At 39.4% G+C, this 24547-nt stretch overlaps 1 protein-coding gene across 1 annotated transcript in view; it reads left to right on the top strand.

Moving 5' to 3' along the window:
• The window catches only part of LOC306734890 (regulator of G-protein signaling 6-like), a gene marked incomplete at both ends in the record, with an annotated part of 70140 nt that overhangs the window by 29990 nt on the left and 15603 nt on the right, over window positions 1-24547 (top strand). Inside the window, 4 exons of the mRNA XM_079216298.1 lie at window positions 18648-18744; window positions 20526-20576; window positions 21429-21535; window positions 23834-23885. Of these exons, the coding sequence (XP_079072424.1) occupies window positions 18648-18744; window positions 20526-20576; window positions 21429-21535; window positions 23834-23885 (307 nt within the window). The remainder of the gene's footprint in view (window positions 1-18647; window positions 18745-20525; window positions 20577-21428; window positions 21536-23833; window positions 23886-24547) is intronic.

Below are 24547 nucleotides of genomic sequence, written 5' to 3'. Positions count from 1 at the left end.
ATGTATAAAACTTGTATTAATGTACTTTATGAAGGGCTTAACAGGCATAGCAATATACAAATATCAATAATATAAATTTAAACACAAGGCGTTTCAAAAACATTAAAATTGCATTTAAAGTACAATGAAAACCAAAACAGATAATTAGAGCAAGCAAAACTGTTGTTTAAAAATTAGATAGAAACTGCATTTTTAAAATGCAATAAAAGCAAACACAACCAAACAAAAAGTTACAGAATAAAAAGATATGTTGTATCTTATTTATAGGAACGCCGCATAAACGTTACCGTTTTAAGCCCCAACTTAATGGGTTGACAGACCGGCAGACCTTTTGCTTTTCAGGAAGCATGTTCCACATGTAGGGAGCATGAGAACTAAAAACACTGAATACTGAGTAAACTTGTCTCACATGACCTGAGGGGTCTGGATGCTTCCTAACGTACAAGCAGATACGAGATTTACAAGAGCTTATGAACATTTATACGGCTTTTGAAAATTGCATTCATCTGAAAGTTGTAAAAACACTGAACTTGACCTCTTTCTTCTCATCCCCATGTATCAAATGCTTCCTGGCATAGTTTAAGATCAAATTACAGAGCTAACCAGCATCCTGGCTGAGCGTGCAGAGGTTTGCAATGTGCAAACATAATTATATTTCTGTCATCGAGTTATCGTGGCATGTTATGTAGAACTCCGCTGCCCTTTAGATCTATTGATGCATCAGTCCTCTAATGGCCACCATCACCCTTGGTTAATTGCTTCGTGTGTGTGAGCACACTGCAATGCTTAGTGTATGAATACCAACCCCCACAAATACACACATTGTGTGTGTGTGTGTGTGTGTGTGTGTGTGTGTGTGTGTGTGTGTGTGTGTGTGTGTGTGTGTGTGTGTGTGTGTGTGTGTGTGTGTGTGTGTGTGTGTGTGTGTGTGTGTGACTACTAATCAGTAGAGACAGGGACATTTTTTTAAAGAGTCTGCTTCATCTGTGGTCTAATTAACCCGGAGGACCAAACAACACCTCCGGCCTTGTGATCTATTGTGCTTCACACAACACTGGCTGTAACGTTTGCTTACTAATCAGCGGCCTTGCAAAATCGTTTTGAGTACACCACCAATTTTATTATTACTAGAAAGATAATGGTTCTGGCCAAACTAATACAAATACTGCTTTTGATGATCACAAACAATTTGTTTTTATCGAGTTCAAAAATCTTTATTGAAAGGGCAGATTGTTCTGTGCATATAATGGTACGAAGTGTATGAACCAGGGTATCGTTTTTGACACTCAATTAGCACCCATGGGATGAATTCAGAGATCTTGTAAATTGGCTCACATGGAACCAAACGATGAAGGAGGAGATGGCTGTCAGCATTGGTCGAAGCTTTTGACGGCCATAGGCGTCAAATTCATTTTTTCCCCAATTGCCTGAAACATAAATCTTTATCTAAATATGATATTCATATAATATACAGAGATGGTCACATCACCATACAATATTAAGTCAAGTTATCAGTTAAAACACCACCATGAAAACGCATATCCAAACTTCTTCAAACATGCTCAAATCGCTCCATTACAGGCTATTTAAAAGTAGAAAAGTAATACGGCTACAAGAATCCTGCTGGCAACTATACTATATGCAGCAGGGATACATTTTGGGCCCTGTCCTGTCCACTATGAATAATCTTATCGTCTCTATGCATAATTGATAAATACACCTTTGAAAGACCTTGTATGCTCAGCCGATCTACCCAGTAGAAAACTGTGACGGCATAATGCAATCGGAAACACAGCCAAAGAAACTGATAATCATTTGCATTGTGATCCCTGCTATAATTGTCCCAACTACTGTGTGGACCATCTAAGAATAAGACATGCTAGAAAGTAACAGGGTGCAAAGGATTCAGCTTGTTTTTGTTTGCCTAATTCAAGAAAAATCTAAGCTCCCACAAAGGGGTTTGAAATAGGCTTGAACACAGCAAATATTGACCACTCACAATTCAGTACAGCAACAACCATGGCGACAAATCTAGTTTTTCAGCGACAGGCCGGGTCACATTCACTGATCTCTCGCCATTGTGTGTAAATCGACTGCGGGAATGTACCAATGAATGAAGACAATTTTATCTAAAACAGCTTTTCCCAAGCTTGTCATGTAAGACTGCTTTATATGTTTACCCTCATAAATCATGATGACATGCTGTTTTGTATTTCTATTAGTTGGCAGCAGAAATGAACTTTTCTGACTGTTACATTTTATCCATGGAAGCTCTGCCTCAATGCACTACTTTCCATGCGATGCATTTTAGTGACTTCAAACAAGCTGTACCAGCAGTGCTCTCAACAGAGTGCTATTTCATGTTGATGTCACTGCCCTGTATGTGGTTTATCACCTCGTTAACAGGGCCAAAGGTTCCTTTTTCTGTCATTAGCTGAATCATAATGGCCTTTAACAGTTCTAAGAAGTGACTAGAAGTCTCCCACTGCTCTACGTTATCACTTGCCACCTTTTAAATATCATCACAGACTAATGGGCCCCCTGCTCGGTGTCAAAATGACAGTTGTGAGTGTATGTGTTGTGTACATGCATGTATGTTATGAAAGATTGGAGGACTTACATGAGCTTAGAAAGTTAGATGTATTTAATAATATATACACTTTGAAATCAGGATTTTTCATAATGCCAGGACATCCTTTGAAACCGCATAAAGATGACTGCAGCTGTATGAGAAACTGTATGCATGTGCGCGCATATGCAGTATGCATGCTTTCTCCCCATGCATGTAAGTCTTTGCACGCAAGAGTAAATAATTGATAGTTTGGCAAGTGAGGGAAAATCCTCATCCATCTGCTGAGATGACTTCAATATTGCGTTCAACTCCAGTTCCTTGGAACTGAGATGAAGAGGAGTTTGGCTGCTGTTTTTGTCATTCTTCCTTTCTCCCCGTTTCACCTCCAGACTTCACTTCCGTCCTTCAGTACATTTTTATTCATGCCTTTCTTTTGACGCTGTCATGCTGTCAAAGTGCTTTACACAGCAACAAATGGAAAACGTGTGTGTACGTTTGCATCACAGAGATTGAAAGTGTGTGTGTGTGTGTGTGTGTGTGTGTGTGTGTGTGTGTGTGTGTGTGTGTGTGTGTGTGTGTGTGCGTGCGTGCGTGCGTGCGTGTTATCTACCTCCTGGCTGCCCTAAGGAATAACTGTCCTGACTTCCTTGTGCTTGGTAATGGCATGCTGCTATCTCCCTCCCTGCTGCGCTGAAAAGAAATGACTTTCCAACGTTATGGCTTTCCTTGACTGCTCAAGCCAAATTCGGTAGCAATGAATGAAGCCTCGTCTACGACACTTGACATTCAAGCCAATCTCTATTTTCATTCAGTTACTGTTTATGGCATTTCTGCTTCCCAAAGAGTAAAATGTAGTGTACATGCTGATTTCACTAGACAACCTTCACTCTGTAAAAATGTAAATCACAGAATTTTCACTTTTCTGCCATATCCTCCATAAACTTCCCAGCTCTTTTAGTAATGACTTTTTTAATTTAATAAGTGGGGTATAGCCAGTTTTCTTCAGTTTGAGTATCATAATATCATAATGACTACATTATCACTTCGCCACAGTTAATTTCAGCATAGCTTGCTTATGAGTGGCCGGGGGGCTTGACTGGCCCTCAGGGAAGCTGAGCTAAAGTGATACTGCAGTCTGAACTGCTGCTTTATTGGACCAGAAGAGGTTTAAAAAATGGGAGTGTCCTCTGGTGCTTTCAAGTCAAAGTGAACCATCACGATGAGCTCTTTCTCTCCCTGATATACACTTCCTGTCTGGCTGTGTTGTGCATCCCCCAGCCCCACTCACTTGTGAATTTTCAGAGTGTTTTCTCCATCATTCTTTGTCAAAGCATGCACTTATATGCTTCCCTGCCTAAGGGCTCTCAAGGACGGCATAAAAAGCAGTCTCAGAGATGAATATTCCCATTGGTTTTGCCATTGTGAAGATTGACAGAAAAGAAAAAAAGGATCTGGCTCAGAGATGGGGCCAGGATGAATAGACCTGTCCTGGGCCCTGTGAGGATGCAGAAGGCTGGAAGAGCGATATATGGCTCCCCCACTATTTTCCCAGCCAGCAGCTCTTGGGGGGCCGTCACAGCAATATACAAGGCTGAAATACGGGGGTCTCTCCACAGAGCTGGAGGAAACTTGTGCTGTGGTTGTTGCACCTTGAATACTAACACCAGTAAGTGAATCGTCTCTTGGTTCATGTGTTCAATGCTTTTTCTCTTCCCTGGCAGCTAAAGCTGTCTACTCTCTGTTTTGGTTAAAAGGCTATGGGTAATTTTTGTCACTTTGCAAAACATCATCGGAGCATTTCATAATTCACACCTTGAAATGAAAAGCTGTAAATATATACACAATTAAATAAAGGTTCAGTTGATATTTAGTATTTCATATTCAGTATTTCATGCCAGATGAGTGTTTTATGACCTCAGTTTGATTATAGCTGGCGGTAACAGAGCTCTGGTCCTAGATAAAGGCCGTGTCGGACCATATTGGTTCAAATGAATGGAGCTGCTGAAATGCTGAGTCAGTAGATCCTGAGCAGACAACGTTTATAAATGGCTCCCCTACTTGGATCTATGGCCCTGAGGAATCCGAGGCCATGCTCTGGAGTAAGACACGAGCCCTGCGGGGTAAGATGCATAACTGCCATGTTTAGGTAATGTAGATGGGACTGCCTCGTCAGGCAGCATTTATACCAATGGTCCTTTAAGGGAAAGGTTAACGAATTATTGATTTATAATTTGCACATTTTCTCTACATTGCTTTCAATTTATTAGTAATGGTCTCATTTTCATAATAAAGTGCTTGACTTTCACATCATTTAAGACCAAATGAAACTTAAAATTAGTTGGTAATTTGACATTTTACCCATGTTAGCACATGCCACTCCAGGGATGGCTCTGCCAATCTGCCCACAGACTAAAATAGCACAACATTGGCATATAGTTTTGTCGAGATATTCATGATCCCCAGAGGATGGACCCCACAGACTCTGATCTTTCAACTTTGCAATTGGCACTATCAGTGCAGTGCACTCAGTTTGTTTAGTCATCATTAGCTATTTTAGAAGGCTAACGGGTTGTATCATAAAGAAAAGCTATGCAACATAACTATTATTAGACTATTAGACTATTTTAGTCAAGACAAATAATGTTGTGCAACTGACTTGCGACTAAAGGACTCTTTAATACCAACAGTCCTAGCTAGTAGCTTAATATACGTGAATAATTGATGTTGTAAGCATTGAAGATTTTAAGAATAAACATAAGAATAAATAACTTGTGAGAAGGATTTTTCACAGTGTGTTTTTTTTTTATCAGCAAGAAAGAAAGAAATAATTATCCGTTGAAGGCGTTATGGCTCTATTACAGTGGGGCGTGTTGGAGTGTGAAAGAGATCTCACTCTCACTCTAATTGGACCTCTGAGGATGTTAAGTAGACAGCATGCTTTGTTGTTGAATCTGTTGGTGAAGCCACAAGATCACTAACTCAGACCTGCAGCCTCTCTCGTATGATCACAGGCTTCTTTGTCACAAACACACACACACACACACACACACACACACACACACACACACACACACACACACACACACACACACACTCTTCTAACGTTACTCTGGTTGTCCTTTATCAGCAGGTACTGCAACCAAGGGCAATGCAGGCCCTTCCATACAATACATCCATACAATTTCTTATTTAAACTTTTGACTTCACTTTTATGAAACGGACCAGCTTCAAAGGAGTTACTTTGTAATTTTGAACAGTGATAACGACCCAAATCCAAATAGTATGTGCATTTACTTGCATTGTGCCAAGTGTGACCAAATGCGAAAGCCTGGAGCAAATCTGGACTGTGCACTACATGTGCGGCAAAATCCCTGATAAAAGACTAGTGTGAAATGTTATATTTTCTGTGCGCATATTTAAAACTCTAAACATCTTGGTGTTCTTTTCCCCATGATTCAGACTGATTCAGCGATGAGATTAAATTCAAAATATAAATAAATTACAGACGCATCTTAAAGGCATTCGGGCTTTATGCACTGAAACATCACACAGCTTTAAGACTGGATTTCTTCTCTGGTCCCTAATCGCCTCACAGCACCGGTTCATTTGAACACAACAGAGCTGAACATTGACACTCAGAAGATTATAGCCTGTAAACAGACCAAAGGTATGCAGAATTTTTTTTGGATACCCTCATTTTCTCAAGATCCATAGCAGAGATGCAATGTAAAGGATCAGGCTGTTGTTGTATCAGATTCACATCAGCTGTTGTGCCCAGCGTCTAAGAGATGGTCAAGGTGTCAAAAAAAACATCTTTAATTAATACTTTAATCTTAAAATGTTCATAGTTTTTTTTCTACATATGAATGGCCAAAGTGCAAAACAAACATTATGTGTTTTTTATTTTTGGGGGGTATTATGTATTGGGTATCCTTAACAAATAGCATTTTTTTTTTTTTTTTTATTCACAAAAAGTGCATTTTTCAGATCTTTTTTCATTGCTCTTCGGCCATCGATTTTCTTTAGTGCTTGGACAATGGGCTAGAAATACTGCAGGGATACTGCATGAGAGCAAAGGAGAGCACTTCTCCTTCAGAGCTATTAGAATCTCAGTTATTATTCAAAGACGAGGGCCTTTGGTCTGTTTCTCAGATCCTGACTCCCTTGTTGCGGTCAGAAACAGCCTCTCAGGGTGAGGGGAGTCATGGCCCTCAACACCCCACTCATCCCCCTCTTAATCCTGTAAATGAGCTCTAATCAGGTCCAATCTGAATGACATTTGACCGCCACATGTCCCTGACTGCTCTGTCGCCCACTGATCAATGGGAATGTAAAATGATCAATTGGTGCACTTGCAGCCAGGTTTTAGTTCTGTGTGTGTGTGTGTGTGTGTGATTTAATTCTGAGTTTTGTTTCAAGAAAATTAGTGTGTGTGTCCGCATGCTTTTCTCTGTAATTGCATGTATACGGTATTTATTGAAATTGGAATGATCAATTCTGATTCATTTGTCTATTTATGACTATATCACTTTATGTAGCAACAACGGTTTTGTGTTTAACAAGTAGCAGATCTGAGATCCTTTGGGCTTTAGGTACAACCATGAGTTAAACACTAACATTATGCTCACAATGACAATGTTTACTTTTTAATCTTAAAGAAGTAATGTTAACCAGGTTCATCATCATAGTTTAGCAGGTTTGCAGACTAACGTTTGCTAATTGATGCTGGATGTAAAGTGCCGCTGAGGCTGATGGGAATGTCACTACTTTTGCAGGTATTTGGTCATAAACCAAAATACTGCACACATTCTGACTCTATGATGGAACTAGATGGAAAATTAAAGGTCCAACATCCATTTGGCATTTATTAAATGACATCATAACAATTGGCACTCCATCCAATATTCGTTGATATATTTCAGTCTTGGTCTGACGATTGACATTGTTATCCCTAGAGTCATGGCTTTAATTATGATGTAGATAAGAATTTATTTACAGAAGCTGAGAGCCACATACACCAACTCATTAAAGCTACGAAGATTTTTACTTCTTCGTGGAAAAACTGAAGCACTACACATTTTACAAGATTGCATCTTGAGGGAGACGGTTGAAATGAGATTGACAGTAGTCTGTCGAAACAAAAGCATTTTCAACAGATAATGGTTTTTTTTCTGACAGACTTCAAAGCTCTGAGATTCCCAAAAGCTTTGGAAAGAGTTCTGTCATCCTTCCATAAGTGATGTTTCATGTTGAATCCTTGAAGTGTTAGGTAAGATAAAAAAAGATTTAAATGAGTGCCGTTCCAGAGACGCCCACGTCCAGTGCGCTAGGAGAGCAGTAAATTGTAGGCTAATGGATTTCTCTGACAAATTAAGAGTTAACTTGAAATGGGCACAGTCTCGTGTATGAAAGGAAATGCCAAGTGCTCTTTCCCCCTGCTGCCTTTATTTGAATTATTCTTTTTTTTAAAGTGGTGTATGTCTTTTGTAAATGTACTTTATGCACTATTTCTCACACAGCTCAAACTCCTCAAAGGACATTTTCAAATAGCAATAGGCAATATTATTTCCCGTAGGCAGCCGTAGTTTTTGAAACATTCGGTATGTCACACGATCGGTGTTGTTTTGCCTGTTCTTGTTATGCAATAATCAATAATAATAAACTAATGTTATTTCAAGAAAGAAGTCAGCTGATTGGGCACAAACTGAGCTCAAAGCTATTCGAACAAAACCAAAAAACGGTGAAAACGGTAAAGATGATGATAATAAAATGCCCATTTTTTACCTTTTGCATATGGGTGCAAAATAGGTTCTTATTTGATAGCAAAGTAATTGCTGTAGGCAAGCCATGGGTGAACGGGAAGAATAGAAAATAATCAGCCTCCCCTGAGATGATTACTCACACTCCGCCAGGTATGGATGTGTCTGGGTTTGAGACGCGAGGTCAGCTCTGTTGGTGTCCCTCGCTGGGAGCAATGAAAACTTGTCTGGATTGATTATTGCCCTGCGAGTGTTTGGCCTCAGTTCACTTCTAATGTCTGTGGCCGCTCGCTTCTCTGCCAGACGGAAAACTCAATGGGCAAGTTTTTCTTAGGAGAACTTTGACCTCTTAACATTTTCTGCCTCAGGAATTCATAATTTCCTCATTGTCTTAACAGCTAAACGAGTTGGGTTAGGTTGGCCAAGCAGTGTGGAGTCGGACATGCTGATATTCCAGCATTATGCAGTATGGCGGTTTTAGAAATGATATTCTACGTTGTGAAAATGTACATGCTCAAACTGAAATCCTGGTGCTCAGTTGAGCTGCACTTCATCAATCTACTTTTCTATCCAACAGCATTAAGGCCAGGTGACACTAGAAAGTGGCACAGCATATATTCATGAATAGAACAGACTGGATTATTGCAGAGTACATTTGGATCCGCAGCAATTGAGGTAGGTTGAAATTCCTAGTGCAGGAAATACATCTGTAGGGCATTTTTCCCTGATGGCGTCTATGTTGGTCCACTTGAGGTCCTGGGAGATGCTGGATCCCGGAACCTTGAAGGCGTCCAGAATGGTGATGGTTTGGTGATGATGATGATGATTATTGGTGTAGAGGGAGAACAGCTGAGGCACTCGTTCCCTGGAGGGGTGCCGGTACTGATGGTCTGGGTGCTGGATGGGATTCACGAGCCTCACCTGCTGCCCCCAGTGTCAGGAAGTGTGTGATCCAGTGACCGGTGGGGATTGGCACGGTGAGCCGGGTGAATTTGTCAGTTGCTGAAAAGTAAAATGGTCAAATAGGCTGCTTAAAAGTAATCGCCCAACTGTACAATGTTTTTTTTTTTTAAGTGTCTCGCAAAACTATCTTTGCTCCCCCTAATTGAATAATAAGGATGCAATTATTCCCACTTACTTCATTGCTCAGGTGCGTATGGTTACATACACCATTAATCATCAGATTAATGGTGTATGTAACCATACGCACCTGAGCATGATTAATGATTCTGAGGCTGCGCTTTAGATGGATTAGGTTTGCATTTGCCATGATGGATTATTGCATTTCTAACTGTGACTGTCTTACTTTGTTATCCTACACTAGTGATCACCGTGCAGTAGGTTTTGCACGAGTCAAAAAGTGAATTGCATCATTTTAGTTTTTAACTTTTTAACTTAACTGGATGGAAGAAAGTCCTTTTCAGGACTTATTTTTATTTTTTGTCAGTTCTTCACTTTGGACCAGAAATAACGTCTACAAGATGGATTTGCACAATTCTTTGGTACAGACATGTGTGGTTTCCAGATGATGTATGGGAATAACTTTGAAAGTTATTGACCTTCCCTTTTGCACCACCAGCAGGTTAATATTTTGGGTTATTAGTGAAATGCTTTGAAAATGTATAAATAGATCGCTATGACATATATGCTATATATTCATGTTCCCTCAGAATCGTACACGACATGTAAGAACTGGACTTAGTCACTGTGACGTCACCCATCTGTTGGTGCACTACGGGTTTGAAGCCCACAGTTTGGCATTTTAATTAGTTTTTTTGGAACTGGAAGTATCTGCTTCATCCTCTATTTTATGCTAAATATAACAAAGATTGACGAAATGAACATCATGCTGTATTTTTGAAGACTTGAAACTAGCGATTGAGACTATAAAGTCAATATAACAAGTTCACTGAGGTAGTAAATCAAGAGAGAAGTAGGACAATTTTCTCAAGGACTTCTCTACAATCAGACTTGTTTTTGCAATCAGAGGAGACGTCTCTGCTCAATTTCATTTCAGGCATTGGCTTAACTTTTTCAGGCATTGGCTTAACTTTTCGAACCTGAGGTTACTGTCTGCTCAGAATGAATGTTGGCAATCACTTAACTTTTTATCTAGCGCCATCATCAGGCCAAAATTAAATTTTTTGATTTATGACCAAATACTTGCTAAACAAATGGCATTATCATCAGCTTCAGCTGTACTTTGTGTTTACTGCTAATTTGCAAACATTAGCATGCTAAATTAAGATGGTGATTTGGGTAAAAAGGAAACTTCTAATCAGCATTTATAAATGTTCTTTGCAAGCATTTTGACATACTGGCCTTGGGCAAAGCGGTCTTTAGAGCTAAATACTAAGTACAGCCTCACAGAGCAGCAAGCATGGTTGCAGACATTGGCACTAAACAATGTTTGAAACGTATCGAACAACTTCTAAACAAGAATACGCTTTTCTTCCTCCAAATCCTGTCCGTATAGAAGTCCTAATTCATTTTTCAGCCATACAATATTGCATGTAGCCACTTGAAATAGACTCAATAACTGCGGTATGATTTTAGATTATGTTGTAGGAGAAACAATATAATTTCTTTCAGATGAACAAACAAGACTGTTTTTTTTTTGTCCTCCAGAATCCTGACCGGCCTCATAAATTGCTCAGGGATGGCATCGGCTGTCAGGCAGAGAAGCACTGGCAGTCAACTGTGTCAGTCATCCTGTTGTCATTACACTTCCATTAACAGTCACATCACCCTGCTGCCAGGTTCACTGGGCTGAAACCAGTAAGACGCATCATCGCTGTCGCACAGCCATCGTGTCTGACCTTCAGACATAAACCCTTATAATGCAGGCAGACGGCTCAGCATCTCCAGTCATTACGCCCACTCTGGGTGAATGGCAATTCATTTGGTGTGTGTGTGTGTGTGTGTGTGTGTGTGTGTGTGTGTGTGTGTGTGTGTGTGTGTGTGTGAGATGCTGTGTGTTAATGTGTGACTGATGCCCGCACACGTACAATTTGGCACTACATTTAATAAGTTCGATGAAACTAATTTGACTTTTGCCAGGTTTGCATGCTCATCCTCTTCATGAATAAAAAAAATGCTAATATCCTGCAACAGCTATTAGATTGAATGTCAGATTACCAGAGTCCTCTTATTGCAGTAGTCTTATGGGAGCGCATGTTCATGGACTGTAAGTGCCCAGACTTTATGAAACGATTTCCATCACAAGGATGACTCATTATCACAACCTTATTACGGCACACTTTGGCAAAAGGTCAACCGAATATAACTTTAGCCTCTTTGTGTTACTGAGAATGTGTGCAAAGAATATCTTTACTTTGTATAGCAAACGGCTCACTGAGGATGTTTAACGTAGTCTTGGTTGCTTGTATCAATGACAAAATAAAAATGATGTAGCGACAGAAACAAAAAATGAAGTACAGTGTTATGCGAGATACCGGGCCTTGGGTTGTTCCCTGTAGTGCATCTCAGTGGATTCATCGTTCATTAAAGCACTTTTTACATTATTTTCTAGCATGACTGGTGAAAACATTGACAGGCATTTCCGCCCCAATGTTTGGCCAAGAGATTGCCCATCTCTAACTTTCATATTAGCTGTTCATAAATTCTTTCCGGGAAACTTTATGACGAAGCTGTAATCAATTTGATATACAAATTACTTAAAATAATCATGAGGCTCATTGGAAAATGTCTATGAATTATTGAAAACATACTGAAAAGTGATCCGTTTCATTCTGAAAAGTCAGCTTTTGCAAAACCAACATGGTTTAGTTCAAAATTCTGTTTCAAAACAAAACTCCTCCTCTCTTCTCTGATTTTGACATCAGATGATTTGCTACCACGACTACACCTCATAGTGGCATCCCTTTTTTCCCCATGGATGATGCACTGGGTTGGCTGTTAACATGCAGAACATATCAATTAGCTGGTTATCTGGAGAATGCCTGGAAGAAGAGGTAATCTGTAAAGTGTTTATGGAAACTGCTCATCTGGGATTCTGAGTTTAATGAGACGGGAAGGTGAAGCAGTGTCTTGTATTTCCATGTAGGCCAAATATTTGGCATGACACAGAAATAAAAGAATTAAATGAAATGAATTAAATCTTACATTTGTGAAAGCTTGGGGTTAAGAACCGACTGCTTTGAGTCCATAGAAATACCATCAATCATTTTTGTGCAGGATTGTTTGTTTTTGTCACTTGGTCTACGTGTCATTATGATAACACTGCGCATCATGTTTATCTTTTTGCCGGCTTTGTAATTTTACATTTTGGTGCCCCACAGCAAGTGGAGTAATACAGTGTTTCACAAAGATAATTTCTTAATAAATATGTATGCTCATTATTCTCTCTGAATTTAGTCCAGAGCTTCAGGGACTAAAATATTTTATCACCAAGATCATCCTAGTTTATTGATTTATAACAAGACATTGATCTTGACACTAATAGGGAGAAATCTGTCTTTTTCGTATCTAAGATCCTTTCTTAATGGAGGGTATTAGAGCTATATATGGTATTTATTGAAAAAAAAAAAATCTACCCAAAAATGCCCTGTTCATTCATTAGCTGGATTAATTAAATTATCATACAGCAGCATTACGTGTTCTTATATGGGAATAATAATAGTGGGGTCATAATGTTTCAATCTGCATTCATGATTCCTTAATCTACTACATTTTTTAAAGTGTTATGATCCTGGAGCTGAACATATACTTCTGAGAGAACCCCAGACAAGCCTTTATTCTCAGACCATTGCAAATAAGATTACAATGCTATAATCCTTAGCAGTATGGGATATAGCAGAATACAGGATAGATGGGTATAATTAAAGTGCAAAAAAGGAGAGTTATCCTAAGAATGGCCCCCTGGCGGTCTAATCTTTGCCTGATTGTGATCTATGCAAAGATCCATGTGATATCTAGCGGTGCAGCAGCTGTGGGATTCAGGCACTGTAGGGGAGGCAAGTTGCCCTACTGATGGGAGAACCTGGGCTCAGAAGGAACGGTTACCCACGATGACACATACAGTATTCATACACCTACGCACACACGCACACACCAAAGCGTCTATACATACCTCATTCCACACACTGCTCACTCCACTGTTGTCTCTAAACATATACAGCGCCTGGGGTCCAACTACAGAGACATATTGCTTCAGCTCGATCACTATACTGCAGCATTGTTCAAAACAACTGTGCTGTGCTATGATCCAGGAGCAAACAAGGGCTTATAGTATGAAACCACGACTGAAACACCCCTGATTCTTAGACCAAACTATGGCTATAACACTCGATTAAGTTCGAGCTAAAAAAGTGAATATTTAACCTAGTGAATTTCAAACGTTACAGTGTTTTGGGGTGGATCTGATGACAGCCACTGCTGTTGTGACGAGCTTGAACCTCATTATGGCCGCCCACAAAATGAGCTTGGATTTCACGATTACTTAATTGGGTCCCCTGAAAGAACATCTGGACATTTAGAGCGCCCGTCCGACCGAATGGAGTATGAATGACAAGACAGTTTGTCATCTAGCGGGCAGAAACATTGAGTATCATTACGCACCATGTCGTCTGGACTGACTGCAGTTTAAATGCATACACGTAAATATGCTAGGCCCAGAGCGTTGTAGCATAAAAAGTGAGAGGTGGATGCATCAAACAAACACAGAACCTGCAGTCCAGTGTTTGAGACCAGTGTTCATGAGCTATTTTTAATTCATGTTTGACATATTTTCCATACTAATGCTTATGTTTGACCTTTTACTGTGTTTATGTATTTATTTTATCCCCAATCATGATGTTTTTCCTAAGCGAACTAAGCGGTGTTGTTGCCTAAACCCTACTTTGCGTCCTCATTGTGACAGAGCGACATATAAGGACACATGAAAAGCCTAAAATATCATGTCCTTAAAATGTCATGCTATTTATACGCTTTCCCTGGAGATCAGGCTGCTTTATGTTAAATGCAACAGCAAACACAACAGTTGTGAGTTATTAGGTAGTTTTTACTCATTTGACTTTTTTTTTTAATACATTATCATGATGGTGATAGTGTAGAGTGAGTTGGAATATTAGGATAAGATTAGGATATACAAGCATACTTGTATATGTCATTGATCCTTTGAGGTACACTTTTATTGGCACCTTTTCAAACATCTTAATTTAAATTGTTTGATAAATGGATAGCTCAAGCAGCAACATGATGCTCAACCTTTCTGCACATAGCATCATATTATAAGAGCTTCTACTGAAATGAGCTGCTTTCCATTTCAAGGGTCATAATGAAGTTATTTTTAGTGACAAGTTTGTTGAATTTGTGGTGTAAAATACGGCATGCTGGCAGAGTGTAAATATAATGAGTCTCCTCAGACATATCGTGTCCGATATTAAAACGGCTCCAAAATAAACATATATAAAAAGATGTGTGCATGACATTGACCTAAATTGCAGATTGAGTTTCTTTGAATCTATTTTAGAAGTTGAGCCAAAATCCAGCTTTGTGTCACTGGATCTGTAATTTAATTGTATGGCTACTTTTAACCACTTACATTATTTAAATTTAATTAATTTAAAGTTCTGATAAGCTTCATTCATGAACATAAGACACATTTGTTATTGGAGATATGTATGTTATAGTGTTGCTAATAATAAATCACTGATTGCCATTGGTAAACTTCCATCATGCCCAAAAGATTATGTTTGTGCAACATGCCCATGGAGCTGGCAGGGAGTCGGTGCATATGGTTGCCACCATGAATAGATCTAAGGTCAGGCTGACATGTTCTCTCTCAGCAGGATGTATACCTGCTTCATTATAGCACTGTGATGGCCTTGTCTGCCTCCTCTCCAAAGATCACAAATGTATCTTTGAGTAAAGAAAACCTCATTGCAGCTGTTTCAGGGTATTATTTCAGAGCGTTGTATTATTATTTGAGAAGCAAGTGTACTTTTTTGCCGCATGTATTTGATATGTTCATGCAAGGTTGTGGGTCCAGCTAAGAGTTAATGTGGTCTCTTCATGTGGAAAATGAGAATGTATTATCCACTTTCATGCTGAAGAAAGTGTAAGTTACTGTTCTCTCTTTGGCTAGGAGAGACAGCACCATGTTTTAGGTTAAATAAATGTTCAAACTATAAAATTATGCATTTAAGAATAAAATACCAATATTTTTAAACAAAGTTTAAATCAGCTCCATCTCAACCAGCTAAAACACATTATTATTAAATAACAATAATATTTAACAATGTATAACTCTGCTAGGGGTTATTCTGCAAAATGAGTATCCTTATTTTTATTCATACATTTCACAAAATGTATATATATGACACAATATTTGTATTTTTATCTAAGTAAAACATTTGAATACTTCCTTCACCGTGAATGGCTTCCACGTTTTCTAAAGACGAAGTTACCCTTGCCATAATATCAGTTTGGAAGAATATTGTGCTTATTTTTGCCTCCCTACACTTCCCTATCCGTCAGATGCTTCTTCCTGTCTTGTGTAAGACTCTAGTAAGAATGATGCTCACTCAAACGATAAACAGATTACTGAGGGATGGAGACGATGGCCTCCGCATCACTGGTTGGGCCATCCTGTTGCCCGAGGGGATCATTAAACCACAATCAACAGCATAGCCCTTCCTGCCCTTAAGCCCACCTGTCTGCAGCCCACTAGCTGGTCCATGCTAAGCGATGGCGCTGTAATCATTCAGCCCACTGCCCCACTGGGTGTTGAATGGAGTGGCTCGCAATAAAAAAAAAACAGGGAAACAGAGATGCGTTCAGGTACCTTGTGTAACTTTAAAGAGATGCTCCTTGAGTTCTTTGTGATTGCTTGTCAGTTTCTGCTCAGTGATTGTTGATGTGGGCGATATTTGTCTTGTTTGATCTTCAAGCTTGAGTTTTGAAGATAAAAAAATAAAATGGCAGCATTTTGTGATCAGACATCCAGGCGGCAATTGTGTATTTTCTTTTCCTAAAATTCTTGAGTTGACGGCTGTTGTGGTCTGTAATAAACCTGTTGTGATTACCCATTTGATTGGTGGTGCAGCAGTGAATTGTTTGTTTGACAGCGGAGGCCATTGAGGTCATTTGAGCAGCTGCCTCCACACACATCAAGGTCTTATTAGAATTATATTGATTCTGATGTGTAGCCCGAAGCTGCCCGTGCCCGTGCTTATGGCAGACAGCCAGGGTCAGTTTCTTTCAACAAAAAAGAGGAACAGGGTGGCAAAAGACTGATGGCCAGAGATGTAGAAACCGAAGGCTCGTCAGTTTGAATGTTGGTAGGGAGGGGACGTCTAGTCTATCGAGGTGAATGAGATGCGCCTCTTGAGCTTTTCTTTTCTTTAATATTTAGCCTTGTCCTTAATCCCCAGTGTATCTTAGGCCAATGTGTCCATCCCTGTTAGGGTTGGTGGACAACAATGGAAATACGTCTAGTATGTGGTATTTTATAAATATATTCGATGGTTATAGTGAAATGATCCAAACCAAACAAAGAATCGGGACATTTTCAAGAAGCCTGCTGAAGGTCAGTCACGCTGTTGGAGCTAGAGTGCAGAAGAAACACTCAACAAGCTCTGCTGTGCAAAAATACACAGGCCAAAACTAATATGATGCTTTTGTCCTTTTGTTTTTAAGAAGCAGCTTAATTTGTCTTACATCCTGCATTTCCATCTGCTGTAAATATTCACATAGTCTTGGTTATATGATCAGTTGGAACAATACACTTTTCTTGTATTCAAAGACATGTGATACAACTATATTGCAGGGTACTCATTCGATCAAAAATCTGCAATGCAAGCAATGTCTGCTTACAGATCTTGAAACATTTTTACGGTGTAGGATGTATAGTGTGTTGAGTCTATCTAAAGCACTGTACATTAAGTTGTGTGTGTGTGTGTGTGTGTGTGTGTGTGTGTGTGTGTGTGTGTGTGTGTGTGTGTGTGTGTGTGTGTGTGTGTGTGTGTGTGAGAAGCTTTTGTGGAATTAGTCATGTGAGCTTTGACCCAGTGTGGGTGCCTGCGAGAATTGTACTCCACTAACGGCAAGATTATAAATATACTCATGAAGCTAAAGGGGACAAGAAATTGCACACAGCATGTGGACCCTGTCCCCTACAAAATCACGTTTCCATACAACTAAACTGCACTCTCAATGACTTTTCTCCTAAATTATGGTCTTTAAAACGGTTTAAAACATATGGTTAATGCTGTAAATTGAAACAAATCAAAACATTAAATGCTACAAAACTACTTTAGTAGGTTTAGGCAACAAAACTACTTGATTATGTTTGATAAAAAGATGACGACTAAATGGAAACAAAACAAAAACACAACAAAGTGGTTTTGTTTAGGCAACAAAAGTAGTTGGTTCACACAGAACGGTTTCAAAAGTGTTTTTCTTATCTGTGCATCCTTGACTGTGAATGTGCTCATGTTGTATTTTGTATCTTCAATGTGATCTCTTTTATGCTCCAGGTGTAAACACACGTGTAGCCCCCGTCCCTCTCTCTTTCCTTTCTATATAAGTGCTGAAATCTGTGGTAGTTTTGAGTAAGCGGTCTCCAAAGCGACCAACTTATCACATCCCACTCACTGACACAAACAAGAAAGCATCTGTGCAGAGAGGGGGTGTCAACATTGCAATCAAAACAACGGATCTGGCTACTACAGTAAAGTGGGTGTTGTGTTGTGTTTGATATCTGTACAGTTGTAATAAAAGGCCCATGGCACGCGCTGATCCAGCTGAACCTCATCTTCTGCTGTTGTAGCAAATCTACAGCAACCATATAGGGATCTCATTACAGCTTTTGTATTTTAATAGGATTACTTCCTTAATGTGATTTCTTTACTTTATAAAACTAGGTTCTCGGGCAGGACATTAGAGCGACGGATCAATCTTGAAGATAAACCAATGAGAAATTAGTGACGACAGAGTGGAGAACCACTAGCGAGCATGAGCTCACCACTCCAAATTAATTGTCTTCCGGCAGCATTTGTCCAGAAGGTTCAATTGCCCACTTGATAGCGTGTAAAAACATTAGTATTTCATGGTTAAATTGATCACATGCTTTGGTACGCCAGAAACTCTGAAAGCTTTGTTTCAGTTTGCACCCAAATGTTGTGCTGAGGTCCACAAACTAGCTGTGTCTAATTTCACAGGCCGCTTCTTTACACAGGTCAGCTTATACATGTGTGGTCTTCAATCTTAATTAACATGTTTTAACTGTATCTACTTTTCCCTTTTCTGTCTGTGTCCCTCTTTGTGTCCTCTTTGCCTGCCATCCTGTGCAGATTGAAGACATTGTCACTCTTATCCAGGATGAGACGGAGGGTGTGCCCATCAGGACTGTGAAGAGTTTCATGACCAAGATCCCCAGTGTGGTTACAGGTAAGAAGTAGTGGGAGAAAGATGTTAAAGACGGGCAGACCTGCACTGTGCAAACACACTGTTACAAGTGACAAAGTCAAAAGGTGGCCCTGAGGAGACCGTCTCCCGATCCTCTAAGTGGATCCTGTTTTCAGGGTAGGTTGTTCAGTTCTCTCCTCGATTTATTGAATTAAATCCTTCTAAAACAACAAGTCCTCAACCCTAAAGCTACAAACTGTTTGGTTGTAATTGCCTTCCAAAACATCTGCAAGATTACCTTTCCAGAATAGTTTCTGATCTGCCACATATTGTTCAAGTTGGTTTAGATATTTAAAACTATGTTAAAGGACAGATTGTCTCCATGGTGAAAAAGAAACGGGACTCAAACAGCAGTTGTTCTTGTCTTCTTCGCTTTGCTGCCGAGAGATAACTATCATGTTTTCCACTAAAGGTAGTCATTTATTTTCTCTCATCTCTTGATTATGTAGATGATTAGTAGAGCTGCAGAGGTGGGGAATAATTATCTGTAGGCTCGTCAAAAATATGTATTAGATTTCATCAAACAAGCGATGCTGTTGTTTTTCTGGCCAGCATAGTCTCCCAAAGGTTTTATTTTGTAATCGACTTTTTTCAGGCTTCTACTTGCTGTTAACTTGCAATATCCATCCATCTATTCATCGTTCTATCTCTCTTTGAATGTGGATGGATTGATGTACATGCATTTCATTCTGGTTCTGTTTGGGCTGCTGCTCCATTTCTTCAGCAGTGGCTCACTGGAGAATAGCTGAAGGGAAAGTGGGAGGACAACATATGATTAAATGTTTGAAAGAAAGTGCGAGTGTGGAGACGTAATGAATAATGTTGTTCTTCCACTGTCAAGGTGCCCTTCAGCAAGGCAATCAACCTCCAACTGCTTCAGTAGAGCTGGGACTAGAGGTGTCAATGTGTTGAACTGCATTAATGAGAAAAGCGCAAGACATTCAAAATAGAAAAATAACATTATAAGGCAGTTGTACCTCTCAGGTGGGGATTGAAGTCAGCTGGTTGTTGTTGCTTCGATTGATAATCTAAATCACTTTAAAGTCTGGAGCCACAGTGGGAGGCTTTGACACACCCCTAACAAATGACGGAAACAAAGAAAGGCTATTAACATTCTTCTTCGCTCTCTCAGTCCTTGCACTTATGGAAAATGCATTACCCCAACATGCCATAAGCAGAGCGTATCAATAAACACAATTACTACAGCAGCGGATGAATGTGCAGAACAGCAGCTCAAATGGTTGTAGCCGAGTGCCGAGGGCCAGAGAACTAATGAATGGTGAAGAATTAAACACGGCCGCCCTCGGGATTCAGAAAGCAGAGAGGAAAGCACAGATAAGATGAAATTCTAACTGCACATTTTAGGATCTTAACCCATCGTAAATTATCACAACATTTTAAATTTGAGACTTGAGACTGCTTGAGATGAAGCAGTGAGAATATTTATTATTTCTTCATTGGATTCTCTTATTTTTTTAATCTAGTTTGCAGATATAATTGTTTTAGTTTAAAGATTGAATATCCTCTGTTAAATTTCAAATGCAGTTTAAGTTTATTATGATGACCCTTCTTGCGGCTCATTTAATTTAATGAATTGTGTCTTATTCCCTTAATTTGAAAGGGATAAGTAATGGTAAATACTTTACACATTTACATTAAGCTCCGAAAATGGTTCAAAAGAGTAGGGATGGCACCCCATCTCTAGATATGTATCCATACACTGTATAATCATCATTTGTCCTCCTCTGTCTAACCTGATTCAGGTACAGATATTGTTCAGTGGATGATGAAGAACCTGTCCATAGAGGATGCAGGTAGGTTTTGACAAACGATACTTCTGATACTGATAAGACTGCACTGCTGAATATAGTGTCTTTGTTAAAAGCAACAGCCTACCATGATGACAAAACTCTTGTTATATATTGTTGAGATAACAGGAGGCAGGAGTTTGTCACAGCGGTCCACTTTATGAAAGGTCAGACACTGTGTGGTAGGCACTACAGGTCATATAGAAAGACATCTGTTAAATGTTAAATTTTCAGAAACATAAATTCGGGTGTGTTAGAAATTAATAAAATGTCTTTGCAGTTTTCCTGACATTTCATCTTAAGAAACAGATGCAATTACAGTCCAAAAACAACAGAATGAGCAGGGAAATAAGAAAACACAGGCTTTAACAAAAACAGCTCTATTTTGTTGTGAATGTGTTTCGTTGAGCTGACCAGAGGCATGGTGGTGGGAGAGCAGTGTTTATTGTTAGTGCAATTGCCCACAGCCTTTGAGTCATCGAGTACATCTGCAGTCAAACCACCTCAATGCTGTTTCCTATAGCTGAAATCCAATTTAAATTCAAGAGAATACAACAGGCTATGGAAGATGGTAAACTGTTATCAGACGCTTTGAATGCAGCCATTGTGTGGCCTGTAATGTCATAAGACTACATGTGTGGCTTTTTTCCAAATCTTCCAATTTAGAAAATCCTATTCTGAAGATTATTATATTTGCCAGCTGCTTCACCTTATTCCCTAAAACATCACTTTCACCGTTTCTAGTCGGATTGCATTGTCTTAATATTGCTATCACTTAATTCCATCCAAGTAGATATAGATATATATTCCCTTACAAGTGACGTTTTGAGCCCACAGTGTGCTCTCTTCCTGTCACAGCGGAGGCCATGCACATCGGGAGTCTCATTGCAGCTCAGGGGTACTTCTTCCCCATCTCGGACCACGTCCTCTCCCTCAAAGATGACGGCACTTTCTACCGCTTTCAGGTGAGCAAGAGAATCAAGAGGTGATAAAGACACAGGGGAGGCTGCAGCAGGCAGACGTGGTTAGTATCAATATAACATGTTCTCTATATTTAGATGGTTCATGACCGACGGCGTGCAGTGAAGAGAATTCTGTGAGCATTTGCTTTTTGGTGTGTCTCGTGCTAAGAGGGTTACATAGTCAGTTGGGACACCTGCAATTGGTAATTGACTCCTTATTGAACTTCTCTATTGTCACCTGATACTGAGTGGAATATCAAATGTTGCCAACAAGGCTAACAAATTGATTTTTTTAAACATTGTTATAATTACCATTACATGTATGAGGTCATTGCTGAGAGAACTAAGAAAGTATCTGATTCTGCTTTTTCTGACCTGAGATTGAATTTCGAGAGACATCTGCTGGATTAGTTTACAACACACTGAGTAAAGGATTTACTTTACAGTAAATGCACAATATTGCATGGCAGCATTCCAGATCCTCAATGTATAGATTCAATATTCAAAAGTATGTCCTCGTAGTGACAGGAAGAACTATTGTGGAAATGTTTCTTGTTTTAAGAAACAATAACATACCTGTGTAGAAACGTTTATTTTTAGCAATGCATGTGTTGTCACTTGGTCCCCGACTTTTCATCTAGCACGTAGCGCCATATTAAATTATCCCAAACTTTACTTCATGACCAAATACCTGAAACAATAATGACATATTCCCATCAGCCCCAGCAATACTTTGTCACTAGTGCTAAATAGCACATAACATGATATCTGCTAACTATTGGCATGTTAGCATTGTCATGGTGCTCAAAGCACTGTTCTGCTAAGTCTTGTTAAAGCTATGCTCGTGGAGATTTCAACAAGTGAAAAGAGCTTGATAAGTGGTTAAACTACACAAAGCCAGGGCCTCCACTAGAATGCCATTCTTGTAATTGCTTGATTTTCTAATAATGGCTCTTTATTTTTCTTATATAAATGCAAATTTCCTGTGCCTTTCTTAACAGACCTAAACTCAAATTAATCCTGCATTAGTGTGAACGATATTAAAAAGTCCAGCGAAGTTAATCTGATTGTGAGGGCGCTTGCTTTTCATAAAGACCGTAATCAACCGTTGAAGATTACTTGTTGTGTAATGTAATTACAACACACACATCTTGATCTTGACAAAAGGCACTGTCCGATGTCTACAGCGTTTTCAGTACTATATTGGGATCCTGTGACCCTATTAAAAATGAATGGTGATCTGTTGAAATATTCATCAAGCGAGGCAGGGAAGCAGGTTTGGGTTTGGGGGAGTAGGCGGCTACAGAAAACCTGTAGTGGAGTAGTGCACTAGAGTTAGAGTCTCATTATGGGACAAAAAGAAAGACATTTTACTCCTCCTTGACGGTTCAGAGATAAAACGGTGCCATTAAAGGCACTGATTAACTATGTCAGACAGTTGTATCCAGAATTTCCTAATTAAAAATAGGAAACACTGTTTTCATTCCTCAGTGGGGAACGGCAAGGCGGCACCAATGAGATAAGAATGATCTCTGTGTAGCATCTTCCTCCTTCCTATTCACCGAGTCTTGTTGGAGGGTTGAGTCTCTAGCTAGAGAAGCAGTTAAATTAAACGAGACGGAAGTGCACATTACCGGGCTTTGACCTTGGTTCTCCTTCAAAGTGAAGTGGAAGACAAGACAAGATGAGGAGGAGGAAGAGGGCCATTCACCATCGGAGAAAAGCTACATGGAGATAATCACCATTCATTAGCATTTCCTTTTCCAGTCAAAGAGAAACACAGAGGAGGATAATCAAAATAATTAACTCCCTGTAACAATCTCTCTTCATTGAAACAACTAAAGATGATTTTTCCAACAAACTGCGATTCAAAACCCTGCGAGCCACGTCAAAAAACAATCTTATCAACATCTGTGCTTTGCCTGTTGGCTTTATTATTCTGCTCTCCCATTGTTTATTTTGCAGCTTTCATCGCTTCTCACTTTGTTGTGCTGCTGCGGTACTCCCACGCCTCTGCAGTACCCCAGGATGCCACTTACCAGGAGAAAAGTTTTAGGAGTCAGCTGTTCTGAATCTGTTCAATACTGTTAATAAAAGACATTGTATTGCTCACATAGTGGTGCATTGCAATCATGTGCACTGGTGTGTGTCAGAGGCATCACAACGGTCTCGTAAAGGTGGTCGTCACCACAAGATTTTAAAGTATGCAATTGCCTGCATTGTCTCTACGTCCTTGAAATACTAACCTCTGGTTGAGCCACGTCTTTTCACGCTCAATTTTTCACTTTGTTTTCCCGCCAGGCACCGTATTTTTGGCCGTCCAACTGCTGGGAGCCTGAGAACACAGATTATGGTAAGAGGGATACATTAATGTTAACATTTTTGTTTTTATTTTCTCACACATCTTGAGAGAAATCTTTTTTCAGTATTTATGCCTCCATGTTTGAAGGATACATGTTTTTTCATCAAATTGATAATCCTCGAATAGTGTTGTAATATAGAAATATGCGTAGTGCCAGTGAACGGCTCAAAGACAACAATATGATATCTGAAGGAGTATTGATCAGTATCAATGTCTCAACTGTCATACTACTCGGTCTGTAAATTAAATTCATAGCGCTTTCACTTGCTTTTAAAGGTAAAGTTGAGTGCATTCTACACTTCCAAAATCAGCATAATGCAATCATCCATACATAACTGTGACCTTTACTTGTTTATATTCAGAACTAATAAAGGGATCAATCTGGATCCCAAACAGCACTTAAAAAAAATTATTCCTACAAATCTTCTTTTATCTTCACCAAGCAACATCTAATTAAATAAAGACTGAAAACTAATTCTTGTGTAGCTGTAAGTGAATATTTATAGCTCGGCTGTAGAGTACAGCTCAACTCCCACAATGTTAATCTTATCTGCAGAAACAACTATACTGTTTAGATAATTGTCTCAGTTTCTGCTTCAGATGCAAATGTGTGAAAGTGCTATGACACGTCGAAAACAAAATATTTATTCAGG

Source organism: Taurulus bubalis (assembly GCF_910589615.1).
Source record: "Taurulus bubalis genome assembly, chromosome: 3".
Taxonomy (NCBI): Eukaryota; Metazoa; Chordata; class Actinopteri; order Perciformes; family Cottidae; genus Taurulus; species Taurulus bubalis.
The sequence above is the reverse complement of the archived record's forward strand: the minus strand, read 5'-3'. Positions and strand labels throughout refer to the sequence as shown.